Source organism: Molothrus ater, chromosome 1, assembly GCF_012460135.2.
Source record: "Molothrus ater isolate BHLD 08-10-18 breed brown headed cowbird chromosome 1, BPBGC_Mater_1.1, whole genome shotgun sequence".
Classification (NCBI taxonomy): Eukaryota; Metazoa; Chordata; class Aves; order Passeriformes; family Icteridae; genus Molothrus; species Molothrus ater.
In genome coordinates, this window is record NC_050478.2 from 91,478,805 (window position 1) to 91,493,244 (window position 14,440).

Here is a 14,440-nt window from a genome sequence, read left to right on the forward strand (position 1 = left end):
AGTCACCAAGTCCCAGGGGTAATGGAATGGATTACTAAATCCTCTAGTAGCTCATGCTTATTAATGACAGTATTTCACAAAATAAAAGAGAGGGAAAACCAATATGATGTTTCATTGTCAACTATAGCTCTTGTTATGTGGCCACTATAGAAGTGGCCACATAACAAGATGTACTATTATTGAAAAGAATTGTGCAGTATTATCATCAAATTTTAAGAGACAAGATCACAATTGTGACACAGAATGAAGACCCACTTTTGGCAGCTTTTTGAAACCTCACGAGTGATAAGTTATGTCTTTCTCTTGTCAGGATATAGTTGCTTAAAAATTCCCAGACAAGTGAAATAGAATACTCAAATGCTTGAATGCTAAAGCACTCGTGTAAGGAAAGCACTGGGTACCACAAGTAAAATGTAGCAAATTATCTTTATTAATATTTTTTTTTATTCCCCTGTCCCCATTTTAAAGAATGGTTTTGGTTTTTTTTTAATGGCTGAAAAACAGAACTGAAAATAAAGAGCTAAAATACAAAACCTTTCAAGGCATAAACACAAAACCTTTCAAGGCATAAACCATAATTACTCTGAAGACAGTATAGCCCACTCTGAAAGAGCTACACTCTTAATCTAAATATCCAACATAGCAGAAAGTTAAACAGAATTCCCACTGCCAGTTACAGGTAGCAAGCAGTTCTGGAATAACAATTTCACTCTCGAAGTTTAACTAATTTCTAAGTTAGACTTTGGAACCAGATACAGACCTGCTGACATGAAGTCTTTCTGAAGTACTCTCAGTCTATTAGCACTCTACCCTAAATTACACTGTGGGACAGCTAAGTTAACTTGTTTTTTCACAAGGGCAAAGAGGGAGCCCTCAAAAGTCAGGAAGAGCCCAAAGGCATTGTAAGGAATGGCTGCCTCCTTTTAGCTCCTGCCTAGTGATATCCATAAGCTATTCCAGTCTGAACTGTAGAGGACAGCCCTCCAACAGTCTCAGAGGTGGCTCTTCAATCACACTCTATTCAGGGAGGGCTCACAGGGGAAACATCTTAAGATTTAAGATTTCTCTGAGTTCAGCTTTAAGTCCCACCCGACCAAGAAGTATGAGTTCAGTCCTGTAAAGCGAAGTAAGGGAATAAAAGCAAGCAGGACTGTCCAAGCATCTGAACACAAACTACTCCTTCCAGAGTCAGGCTGCCTCAGACTTGGACCAGAGCTCTAATACACATTCAAAGGCAATTCAGAGAAAGTTCCATGTTTAACCCGGATCTCCGGCTGCACATGCCTGAACACACACTGGCAGCACTGGCAGGCCCACCAAGAGTTAACTTTAATAGCAAGAGGAGATAATAAAATTCAGTACTCCAAGTGGAATGTCAAGCACAGAAGTGCCCCAGGTGTCAGCAGCTTCCCACCTACCCTTTGAGTCACAGCAAACAAAGCTCTCTCATTATCCTCCCATGCCCTACCCCAACATCCCATCCCTCAGTTTCAGGATAGTCACCAAACAAAACATATACTTCAAATTCCCAGAACTGCAGGATTAGAAAAATATTTGACATTTCAAACTTCCACTAAAGTTGCTTTAATAAGTTACATGTAAGATACTTTACTTTCCACAGCAGAAAATAGAAAATTCAATAATCAAAGTGGCTAAAAAGTTGAAATGAAATGCTGTGAATCTGTTTGGCACAAACAGGCCTGCTGTCTTTGCTAAAGAGCAATTCTGTTGACATTGAATATTTTAACACAGTGATCAGCTCCACAACTTGCAAGCTGCAACCACTTGCTGCTGCTCTCATCATTATGTCCAGCTCTGCCTGCATGATGTCTCCAGCATAAGCGCTTCACAGCAAGAGCATGGCTTTGGCTGCAACAAAAAGAAATCCATACGTAACTGCAAAATGTTAAACACAGTTGGGCATGTGAGTGTAAACATCAACATTCCTGTAATTAGTACTCTTCAGTTAACACTACCAACTGAAGAAAAACTGACTTGTGACAACCAGCAGGTATTAAGTTCTTATTAAGTAGGGTCATTAACACTAATGACATTTTATCCTCTCACTCATCAATAATTCAAACAGCTATTGATTTTCAGTTTTGCCATATTAAGCTGGAGGTCAAGTATCTCAGTTACTTAGATATGACAGATTTCTGGCTTTTAGCCTGCAATTTCCTGTTATCTGGTGTCTCTTTTCCATTCACTGCAAGCACACACAGGCCAAAGTCACCATCAACTTCCATTTCTGTTACTATCAATGCCAGTGTGTGATAGAAGAACCCAGAGGAGGGCTTCAAGGAGTGCTGAAACATTTCAAGTCTCTCCACAGTCTCTCTAGCTGTCACTGCAGCAGCCCCACATATAGCTTGTCATTCCTTTGGTTTCTGCTGGAAGCTGCCCACCAAAGCTTGCTGTCATCCACTCCTAAAGGTTTTGCTGATGTACATAGACAGCAATCCTTTCCACTCTCTTATCAGTATTTTCTATCATCATATTTATGACTAAAGGTAAAGCTTTTTTTTAAGTAGGGTTTTTTAACACATCTAAATAACTAATATTTTTATTTCTGGGTTTTGCTTCAAGACATCTTTAAACTTTCAGGGATCAAACTTTTCTTAAAAGGATAACAATTTTTGATACAGAAATAAACTAGATTCATACATTTTATACTATAAGAACAGAACTCCAGCACTGTTAGTCTGAAGAATAATATTTCATTGCTCCTAACTCACTTCAAAAGACATACCTGTTATCTATCTCAACACCTGTGCTCCAGTCAGTCAGTGCTGCTTCTTTCCCACTTTGCTTCCATGTGTACAAGATAATCTTCCCATTCTCTAGGCCTACTGCAACAATGTATCTATCAAGACAATAATTACATTCATTTCATTAGAAATTACAGTAGACAGCTCAGTGAGGTCAGTTCTAATGCAGGATAGAAAGAAGAGCACTCAAGCACTGTTGTTGCACTTTGCCCTTTAAATCAGTATTTACTTTTCCATGAAAAAAATTAATACATCAAAGCTGCTTCACAAAAAAATTAGCAAAGCAGAAATCTGTTACATATATTTGGTTAGGAAAAAGTAAGGAGGTTATCACAACATCAGATCAGTCAATATTTCTGGAAGAATTAATGTGTTTCAGGTGTGTCCAGGTATCTCTTCCCGCCCCTCTCCCACTTTTCATTTTCCTCATTACACTGCTTGGAAAAGTCACACCTGAAAGGGTGGCTAGGAAAGAAAAAAAGTAGAGGTCATTCTGTTAAAGAATGGTAAAAACAATTGACAGGTAGATTTAGGGAGCTGTTTAGCCACAGGAAACTAGTTGACTAAAGGGATAAGTACTAATTTCAGATTAAACACAAAATGACAATACAGAAAACCAGTAATACCTTCCATCAGGAGTAAGCACACGGCTGATACCAACAGCAGTCACAGCATCCCCAGCATCCAGCACTGTTGAACAAGGCTTGATTGAATCCAGCTCATTCCCTTCAGAAATCACTGGCAAATCACACTGGCCCCAGATAATGACCTGTAAGCAAAAAAGTCATCTATGAACTTCCACTTTAATCTTCTTGTAAATGCACATACAAAAACATAAGGAATAACTTCATTAAAATAATTTCAAGGCACAGCGGATAACCCTAAAAATGGTAAAAACACTCTCTACCTACAAAGATTCAACTTTGTAGGCAGTCTGTCTGATTTCATGAAAGTTTCTGACAACAAAACCAGATTCTGTTATGAAAGTTAAAGAAAAACTTGAGACCCATAGAATTATGTGACATATGCTTGTCATACTGCATGAAAAAAGAAGAGAGAATGTCCAACTGGCAGCCCACAGTCTTGTATATACATATTCAAGCACTTTATTTAGCTTATGAAAGTATCACTGATTTCTGTGCTAATACATGCAATAAGATTTTTGTGTATATATAAAATAGGGGCTGATTAGAACACAGTGTTTGTTATTCTAAAAGACATTTAAAACAACCCTGGGCTTTCTAAATTCCTTTAAAATTAATTACCTTTTTGTCCCGACTTCCAGTAATAAAATACTTGCTGTCTGGTGTCCAATCACAGGACCAAATGATTCGACTGTGAACAGCTGTATTTTTATCTGTGTATGCACAGCAAGTGAAGACTGGTGCTGGAATAAAACATGTAGAGGAAAAAAGCCTTGTTTCAACTGTTTTACATATTAAAAGTGATTGTTACTCTTACTTAACTCTATGCCAGAACTGCAAGAATACTTTGACATTATTCCACTCATCTTTAAAGCAGCTGGGAATACTTAGGACTATATGAGGTTTTTTTCCAGCACTTACCACAGTGATAACTAGCACCTGTTCAAGACCATATCAGTAAGACCTTATAGCCCTAAAGCAGTAGGAACAGTTCAATCTTTTAAATATATTTCTTTTTCAGAAGAATTTAAGTAGAACACCTTCAGGTTATGTCTATCAAATTTTTTTAAGAACACTGACTTCAGAAGTTTTTGAATAGTGCAACATTTACTTGTGTTCACATTTCCCCAGTAATTTCACTAAAGCTCCTATTTACTAGTAAAGTCCCAACTGCTCAAATCATAATGGTCCAATTGTAAAGATTAATGTGTTCCTAAAGAGACAAGCTTATACTTCAGCATGTATACAATCAGGCACTATATCTGATCAGCAGAGAAATGAGAATGCTTTTCCTAAGTAGAAAAGGTTGTCATTTTGCAGCACAGACTTTAAATAACCACTTCTTGGGATGCCAATAGCAGCAGTTTTGCTTTACACTGATAATGATGTTATTTGTAGACAGAAGGGTTATTGATGAACAGATGAAAAGAGGATTTCCTCTACTTGCTATGACTATTCATGATCCTTATCCTGAACCATTGTTTAACTACTGTAGACAATATGCCAGGCTTTAGAATAGAAGTCTGAAAAGAACAGAAATTCAAGCCAGGATACAACTGGACACTGTCTGAAGGGGCCAAAACCCACTGCCAAGTCTCTAGGAACATTCTATAGAGCCCAGCAGTGTTTATATGCTATTAAGCCAAGAGTGCAATGATAATCGCTTTCAGCACAAGCATCTGTTCTAGGATTCTATTAAAGTGTTCAATAGCAATCTCCTCATGATTTTGCAAGGCTCAAAGTCTTAATGAGAAAGTCAACTGAATCCTTACTATCAGCTCTTTTTCCAGACATAGCCAGTTCTAGTCAAATTAATCAATTGTGTAGGATTATCAGAAAGCCACACCAAAGACAGAGATTAATCCTGTCAAGAGTCTCAAAGTGTCATGCCATGCAAGCAGGGACAAGGCAGCCTGTGCAGGATACGGGTGCAGCACTGAACCTTCCGGCTATGCCCGCACAGAACTCTGCAATGAAGGCCTCTCCTTGACAGAATGCCAATCTGAAGCTCAGCTTGTGTACTTGATTTCAGTAAGTCAAACGCACAATCACACGCAGAAGGCACGAGGACTTCATTACATCCATCAATTAAACACTATCTAAAGCCTGATTATATTCTTCTCTGCATTTTAATTTCCTTTTTATGTTTCCACACATTAATTGCATTTCTTAAATTCATAAGAGCCTACAATACTAATAATTCTCCAAAGTTTCAAGCAAAATGTCCATTAAAATATTTTATCAATTCTCTTTCAAATATTTTGCAGCCAAAAATACTGAACCAACTGCCAAGTCTACAAATGCATACATTCATTTCACATCTTACCTGACTCTGAGGAATCCTGTTTCCTCCACAGTGACCAATTCCTGTCTCTAGAAACAGCCAGTAAAAAGCTGTCATCAGGAGAAAATGCCAGCTGAGTAACAGTCAGATTGTGAAAAGACAAACTCTGCAGTTTCTTCCAAGAAGCAGTGCTCCACAAAATAATTGCTGCATGTTCTTTTTTGGAAGCCTGTATGGATGGAAAACAGTATGAATGTGAATTAATGAGAGCAAGTATAAAAGTCACACATTTCAAAGTAGTAAGATATTAGCTTGTTTTAGGCTTGCAATCCAGTAAGACCCTACTTCCCTCTGGGAAGTTTCAACATTGTTTCCCTACTTTCTTCTAATGCTGAGAATGTATGAGTAAGAAAACATTTCAGACCTGTATTTCTTAGAATTTATCTTACTAATATCTTCAAATGAATCATACACAATGTAGGAATAATAACTCATTGGCAATCCACCCTCACCTTTGCAAGCCAGCTGTCACTTACACAAAATCTTTCACATTTTGTGAGAAAGAAGAGGATTCAGCCCTAGAAATTGGACAGCACTTTTCACTAGGTGGTGCTAGAATCTTTTCTTACCTTACATGCTGAGGCAATTAGAGTGCTTGAATTATTGCAAGCAACACAAAAAATTTCATATCCATGTCCATATCTGAAATACACGTGAAAACAAATTTAACACATCACAATCATTTCTGCCGTATGTATCGAAGTTGTTACATTAATTTAAATCCCTTTTCAAAAATGAAAGGCACCTGCCAGGAACTTCTCACCACTGTTTCTGTATTACATCCCAAATATTTTGTTCAGCTTTCAGTTTAAACATCTGCACAATTTTTTCCACTAGAAACTGGCTACAGAAAAATCTTTTCAGCACATTCCATAGTCTTAAAGCATCAGCACTGCAAAAGCCACCCTAATGACTAACAAAGCAGATTAAAGCAGCATTTAATGTATCCTTATTTCCTTAAAAAGCAATTTTAACACTACCAATAAAAATCATAAGCCACATATTTGAAAATCACTGAAGAAATATGCCACAAACACACAGTCAAAGCATGCCTATTTTGTGAAATACAGCAAGAAGATTTCTGAACTAAAAGGAAATGTTAGAAAAGGAAAAAAACCTCTGTAAAACCCCCAAAATTTCTAGCCTTCTCCAGAATTACATTTTTTAATCAGTGTTCACATGAGTTCTGCTGAAATCCAAGCTCATATATCCAGATTGGTATTTAATTAATAAGGAGAAATTCCATACAGACTAACACAAATCTAGCACCACCAAATGACAAATTACTGTCTGGATCTGTTGAACCAAGTCCGAAGCATCATCGCTGGGCATATCCCATCAAGAGACTGCCAAAGCCATATCTGAACACTGGGAATGCACTGGCTTTTATGAAATGTAACTGTGCCTGGACCTTTTAACAGGGAGAGGGACTGCTGTGTACCCCTAACTGAAATGTTAAGTTGTAAATTTGAGTGTATTTAGAATGATGAGGGTACTACTGCATGTCTTACTCTTAATTTGCCACCAGCAGGAGTTTTACCATAATGTTTACTTTTAAAGCACATTTCTGGAAACTGTTTTGTAGTGAAAACCGCTGCAAGCTAATTTTCTGAAACTAAAAAATATTTATTGTCTCAAAAGTATAAATTTCCTGAAATTCAATGACGGGAAAATAACCTGTGAAACAAATCCTCAGTTGTTTTGGTTTTAATCTCCTAAAAGTAGTATTTGAAGAGCAGTTGATTTCAAGCTTCTGCATGCAAAGCTTCTTTTGCTAAATTGAAATATCAAAATGTAACCATTCCTACTAAATTAACAGAAAACATAAAATATTTTCTCTTGCAAAGTTACATGAGCAGAACTATCTTAGGTCAGACCAGCAGCTGTACAGACCATTGCTGTCTCCAGCAGAGAGAATTAAGCTATTGGCAACAGGAGATGCTGTTTTAAAGGAGTGTATATGAGCCTGGACAGCATAGGAGCTACAATACAGTCCCATCCTCTGATCCCACGAACAAAATCTGATTTCTTCACTACATAGTAGACCACCAAATAAAGGTTCACAATGGAGAAAAGTAACTGCATGAATGAATAATGAAATGGTATTTTCAACCACAGGCAATTTTGCCTCAGCATTGTACGATGTACAGCATTTTTCAATGGACAGGGAGACTGAATGGACTTTCAAGTGTCCAGACAAATGAATACAGTAATTTTCTAGTGTCAAAAAGGATCTCTTCCAAATTCCAAGTGTATTACATAAAATGTACATACATACAAACATATATATTTATGTTATCACTCAAGCTTTAATCTCAGCATGCTGCATATGAACTCTCTATGATCATTTTCCAAGGGGATAAAGATTAGCATATTCTCACAAAATTTACCAAGTTATTATATTATGCAAAAATTCAGCCAGTTCTTCATACTAAAACCTCCTCAACCGAACACTTTGCAAAACCCAACACTAATCCTTCAAAATTTGGTGTCAAGTTAGAGCTAGGAATACACAAATGTCAATGACAAACAAGCTATTTTTAGCAAGTCAGTGCTTCACACTGTTCTTCTGCTGCTATGGCAACTTGAAATCTACATTATGTGATTTCATGTTACTTCTTTCAAGATTACTCCGACCAAAAAATCTGAAAGTCTATGAATGCTTTACATCTTGTTGCTCTTGCATAAAATGATCTGTATCATTAGCTGTGTCTCTAAAACCAGAAAAAACTGCTCAGATAAAAGTCATCTGAAGACTGTCATATAACAGTTATTTTAATGAATGCAGGATATAAAGGCAGATAAGCAGTACTCCCATAGCAGAGTATAAAATATTAATGTCCCACTACACTTTGTGAAATGTCAAAGGCAAATGATGAAGAATTTTGGCCTTGGCTCCTTTTCACTCCTTAAACATCCCTTATCAATCTACTTATGTGAGTGCATTAGCAGCCATAGAATGCACAGAAGAAACAGTTAAAGTAACAGTTAGAAATTACAAAATGTGCAGATATGGTCTAACATCCTCTGTCTTTCCTCCTAAAATCATTTTTGAGTATAAACACAGTAACAGAGCTTTAAAGCATTCAAATCAGATTTACTGCCCAATTGATGGCAAAGATAAAACTCTCACAGAACTTTCCCTTCGGTCCAATGAAGCAAGCTGCACAGCATTTTCTCAAAGCTTTTTATTTCCTTCCTCACAAAACTGGTAATGTAACTAATGTTCCTTCCACACAAAAGTGGTGACTTTAACCATTAGCAAAGGCTCAACAATCTTCTTGTTCCAGTCTAAGACCCTGTTCAGGAGATTCAGATAAGTAAACCCACAAGAGATTGAGATTATTCCATTTCTTTGTGTTATACTTTGATACTAAAACTTTAAAGATTTTAGAAGTATAGCCTCATGTTACTGAGATCCTTAAGAAACAAATCATGTGAAAATTGTTGTGAATTTCAGAAAAGGAAGAAAACACAGCAGAAGAATTCTAAAACCCCGCAACCTCAAAACAATTATCATAACCATGTAACTCCATTATCTTTGCAACTGACGATCACTCTGTCAGCATTCAATACTCAAACTAGCCTTGTAACCATCTTACTCAACACTTATCACTTTGCTCCACCACTAGACACACTAGAGTGCTGCTGGCTCCATCTATTGCACCTTACAACTCTGACAGGAGTTAGGGGCAAGCTCCTCCATTGATGCCTCAGCCTCTACTTCCACACCACATCTGCAAGCCCGCCCCATGAAGTGGAAAGTAACAAAAAATTCCTTACAAAGAGAGACCTTCAGTATAGATAAGGCTTTAAGGAGAAGCAACCAACTAAAATAAAACTGTGACACATCAGTTCTAACTGCCATTTTCTTCACTGTTTTCTAATTTATATATTACATGTAATTTATTTATTTTACAAGCAATACAGCACACACAAAGTCAAATGACAGTACAACAGGAAGACTTACAAGACTAGGCTACATTAACATTTTGCAACAGCTTTCTGGAAATTTTGTAACAAAGAACAAAAGGAAAATAAACTTAAAATAACTTACAACTTCTGAATTTCAGGCCATAAGGTATTCTGCAGCAAGTGATCCTCTGGGGGAGGTTCTGAAAAAGATTTGTACAGCCTATTCAAATTTAATTTTTTCAAATCAGCTAAATAATGCTTCAAGTTTATATTCAATTAACCTCATTCTCTATTACCTATAATAGGAATAATTCTCATACCTGTAAGGATCAAGGGTTGAAAATAAATCTCTGGATACTGATTTGAAATGGTATTAAATGATTCTTCATCCTCATCTGGTTGAACAGCCATATCTCCTATTAAAATAAGGACTTCATTAGCTAGAGAACATACTAGAAAGGAGGGAAAATATGAGGATTTATTATACAAGTAAAAAACATCTATATTTTTTTCAAGTAGTTGAAACTAGGTTTCTCTGCTTGCAGAGCTACAATAATATGAATACTAGAAGCTAGTTATTACAGTGCATATGAGAATGAGAAGATTTAAAGAAAAATAATAATCTAACCTTCATTTTGAAACTGACCTCTCTCCATCAGCACAATCTTTCAGAGACTCCTAAAAAGAATTTCACTGAGCAAAGCAGTCACCAGAGTTCAATCTGTGTTTCCCCAGTGTTAAACCTTTCTTTCTGTACTTGAAAAGACTAAGACAAAAATCTCTGATACAAGTGATGAGTTTCTAAATTTGATGTAGATCACTAAATGAAAACCTGTATTTGAGCAGGTGTAGCTATAACTTGCAAACTTGAGCAAAAATGCTGAGGGCTCAGTCCTTAGCTCTAAGCAAAAGTATCAGAGGTAACCATAACTAGTTAATTGTAAGTGAAAATTCAACTCTGTCCTTCCTTCTGAAGGCATTAAGAAAAAGCTACAGAGATGGGGAACTGTTCCTCTCAGACAGAATCTACCCTTTTGCCAAATGTGCCTCTCAAGCACAGCAGTTTCAAAAAGAAGGTACAGAAAAAGCAAAGCAAAGACTATCTTCTCATTCATCCCATCTTTGCTCTCTTTGAAAATGAAATGAGCACCATTCATCTGAGACCACTGTCTGACCACCAGAAGATTCCTCTGCAGAGTAAGTGAGATCACATCTGTGGTGTTTTACCCTCAATGGCGCCATCAATGCCGACAGCACTGTGAGAGCAGTGGTGGATGATGCAGGGAAGTTCTATTTGTTGTGCTGCTTCTGGTTGTGCCACATGAAATCAATGGAAATTAGTTATTCTCTGTGTGGCAATAATCTAGAAGAAGGAGGTTTTATTCCCCCTCTCACTGGAAGACCTCATGAGTTAGCAGGGGAAAAAAAAAGTTTGCCAAAATATATTTACAAGTTATTTGAAGTACAACCAGGTTGTTTTTTCTCTACAAATTATTTAGGAAAATTTGGCTTATTGCCATTGAAGACCCTGGAGACAAAGCTTATTAAAATGCTTCCTTTTGTAGATCACACCTTCTGATAAAGCTTTAGGCAGAGAAAAAAAACAGATCTGACCTAATTTGTACATTCCACTATAGCGCATTTTTACCAGAGACTTTATGAAAAACGAGATCCCTGATCTCATTCCCAGCATCAGGAAAATACTTTTTATCATTCTAGGGAGATGTCTGTCCCTCCTTCCCTGTTCCCCCACAATGTAACCTCCACTGCCTCGCCAAGATATTAGCTACTGTTGGCTAATTCTTTCCTGTGTTTTTTTACTTTAAAACACCATGTTTAGGTGCTAGCAAAGAAATAAACACTTTGCATTACTTTATTTCTAGATTCTGAACTTGCAGTCAAGCCTACACTTACAGACCTAATATGTACACTAAAACAATCCCTTAATTAAAGTTTCCACATGAAACACCACAACCATTATTTCTCACTAGCAATACCTTCAAAAACAGCTTTATTGGATAATCCCAAAGCTGGCACAGTTGCACCTTCTGGAAGATCAGATGACTGCTGAATTTAAGAAAAAAGAAAGGTTACACATAGATTGTCACATAGGCTTGGATTTCAAAGACCACAGCTTAAGGAACCCCCGAGAGCTTCTAGAGTTACTTTCCTAGAGAAGTGAAGGGGGCACTTTGAAAAATTCTTGTCTAGAACATACCCGGGACAAAACAAAGACCAGTACTCTGGCAGGAAGGGGAGAAGAAAAAAAAAAAAACAAAACCAACAAAAAAAGCGCTTTTCTAAGGCCCCAGCTCAAGGATTTTCTTCAACACTAATTGCAGGTTTTCTTTCACAATTATATTTATTCTAGCACATACATGACAATTAATCTATTAACTGAGAGCACTGCAGTTTTTAACACAATAGAACTGGGAAATCGTTGTTCTGAAGTGAAATAATAAAGCAGCATTTTGGAAAAGAGAACAGAGGGTGACTGCCTGTGACCACAACTTGAAACACAGCTCAGTAAATAGTACTGAGATGTAGCTGGAATACGTGTCTATTTAAAGCAGCACAAGGGAAGGACAAATCATCAGACAGAAAATACTTCCATAATGGTATAGGAAAAGAGTAAAAGTTTAGAAAGGGTAAGTGAACTTGGGGACCTTTGTGTAGAGATAAAAAAAGATTTAATAGCTGTAAACTCACTTCCTTACGGTACCAGGAAAGATCAAAGAGAGACTGTTTTACTGAATTAAATCAATATTTTAGGTGACAGCTTAAAATGTACTTAAATGTTCATAATTAGATGAGAAAATGTATCAGAGACTTAGACAAGCATAAGGCCTCTAAAACAAAAATGGTTCCTCATTACAACCCAAAGCATAATACAATCCTATGAATTTGAACTGAATATAATCCTATTCAACCCTTTTAGAATATAAAACTGTTTTTTGGTTTCAGGTACTTTTTTGGGGAAGGCATTTAAGCCACATTAAGAAAAAGCTTTCCCACTTTAGTGATAAAAAGCTTTCACAGAAAACAATTTCAAGAAAGCTATTTAAAAGCAGCTGTATAATTACAGCTCATAAAGGCTTCCTATTTAACCAAAGCCCATGTGAAACACTTTATGATATGAATCAAAAAACAGCACTCAGAGGAAGAGCCAATTAGAAAAGTCTAAATAAAGTAAAATAATGACATCTGCCACCCTTATAAAAGCACAATGTTATTTGTACAATGGTCATTATGCAAATGCTTACGAAGTCTTGTGGAATTAAATCACTAAGCAGCTACTTATGTAACTTCTTCTATCGAAAATGATTCTATTTCTATCCCAGATATTTCAAGTGTTAAATTAAATGGAAAGGCTAATCCATCTCTGAGAAACTGCACAGAAAACCCTGCTTTTGAGTGAGATATCTGAGGCACTGTACAGAGGCAGCTATCTTAGATGAGGTCTGCTCCACAAAACGCAGACAAAAATCAGAATTAGACATAGCAAATGGGGAGCAAACAAAGGATAGCAGCACAGGACAGCTGACATACCCACAACTAAGAACTGGAATGTAAAGAAAATTTCCAATGCCAACAGGAAATAAAGCAAGTACATATTTATAAATATTTGTATGCAAGAACTAAAAATAGTGCTGAAATCTTTATGCTATCTCCAAGCGTGCAATTGCAAAAAAAAAAAAAAAGTAGTAATACCAACACATAACCACACAACAATAATTAGAACTAGGTAAGACTACTACACCCTTAAATTAAGGGGAAATACATCAACAGGCTTTATTGTTTGCTTCAGCCCCAAGTGTGTACAGTGGTCTGCTTTGGTTAGAGTTACCTAAAATTTACCCACACTCTTTTCAATCTTTTGACACAAGGTCTTGTTTGGTTTCAAATAGAACCACATAACAACACACATAAAAATACATATGAAACAACACACATGGAAGCAAGCAGAAGAGAAAGGAAAATGAGCTTATAGTTTCAGTACAATTAAAAGAATTTTTACAAAGTGCAATCTGACATTTCCTGAAGCATTATTTATTTTACATCTAACAGGGTTCTCTTCATATAGCATTGCTTTAGCACACTTACACGGGAGCAGAGCTTCTCCAGTGGGATCCCAGTGATGTTACTGAAGTTTTCTATAAAGTTCTTGGGAGCACGGAAAACTCGAAGCACTTTTTCATCTGCTCCTGACACGAACTCAAAGCGGCCGATCATTGCCAGACAGCGCAGGTCGTACCCGTGCACTTGAGGCCTGGCAATTTCATGCCACGTTACCTATGAGTGAGCAGACACACAGGCAAAACACAATTCTTAAACAGAGAAATAGGGCAATTTAAAGTTCCAAAAAAGCACCACTACTCAACTTGCTGAATTTATTAACACAAAGCAAAGTTAAGAACAATCTTCTACTGATGTGCATAAAACTGGTGCTCACATACATCAGTTGAATCCTCTTTTTCCACCAAACCTTTCCTGTAATTAGTAAACTGTGTCACTGCACAGATGTGTTTAAGGCACTTACTATGACTTCTTCATGCTAGACAGTCAGGAACAGAACATAATTCGCCTAAGCAAAAAGAGGTTTCTATCCTTCTACTTCCAGGACTGTAGGTCTGAAAGACCTAAGGAAGGTAGTGATAATTATCCTGCTTCCTTCATCTGTTCTTTCACAAAGAACAGCAGCACTCCTGTCAGCAGGCTACAGGTTCCTACTGTCCTCTTTTGTTTAAAAATTTGATTCAAGTGAGACC

The 14,440-nt window shown here is 36.9% G+C and overlaps 1 protein-coding gene across 2 annotated transcripts in view; it reads right to left on the bottom strand.

Annotated features, from left to right (window-relative positions):
• Positions 1 to 407: 407 nt before the first annotated feature.
• ELP2 (elongator acetyltransferase complex subunit 2) overlaps positions 408 to 14,440 on the bottom strand; it is a 37,836-nt gene continuing 23,803 nt past the window's right edge. Inside the window, exons 13-22 of one of the 2 annotated variants that reach the window (XM_036406687.2) lie at positions 13,776 to 13,964; positions 11,669 to 11,735; positions 9,992 to 10,087; positions 9,814 to 9,871; positions 6,326 to 6,398; positions 5,739 to 5,925; positions 4,034 to 4,155; positions 3,395 to 3,537; positions 2,750 to 2,863; positions 408 to 1,869 (exon numbers count right to left, since the gene is read on the bottom strand). In XM_036406687.2, the coding sequence (XP_036262580.1) occupies positions 1,713 to 1,869; positions 2,750 to 2,863; positions 3,395 to 3,537; positions 4,034 to 4,155; positions 5,739 to 5,925; positions 6,326 to 6,398; positions 9,814 to 9,871; positions 9,992 to 10,087; positions 11,669 to 11,735; positions 13,776 to 13,964 (1,206 nt within the window). In that variant the 3' untranslated portion in view covers positions 408 to 1,712. Of the gene's footprint in view, positions 1,870 to 2,749; positions 2,864 to 3,394; positions 3,538 to 4,033; positions 4,156 to 5,738; positions 5,926 to 6,325; positions 6,399 to 9,813; positions 9,872 to 9,991; positions 10,088 to 11,668; positions 11,739 to 13,775; positions 13,965 to 14,440 lie in introns of both variants that reach the window. The other variant, XM_036406686.2, reaches the window with a different exon arrangement.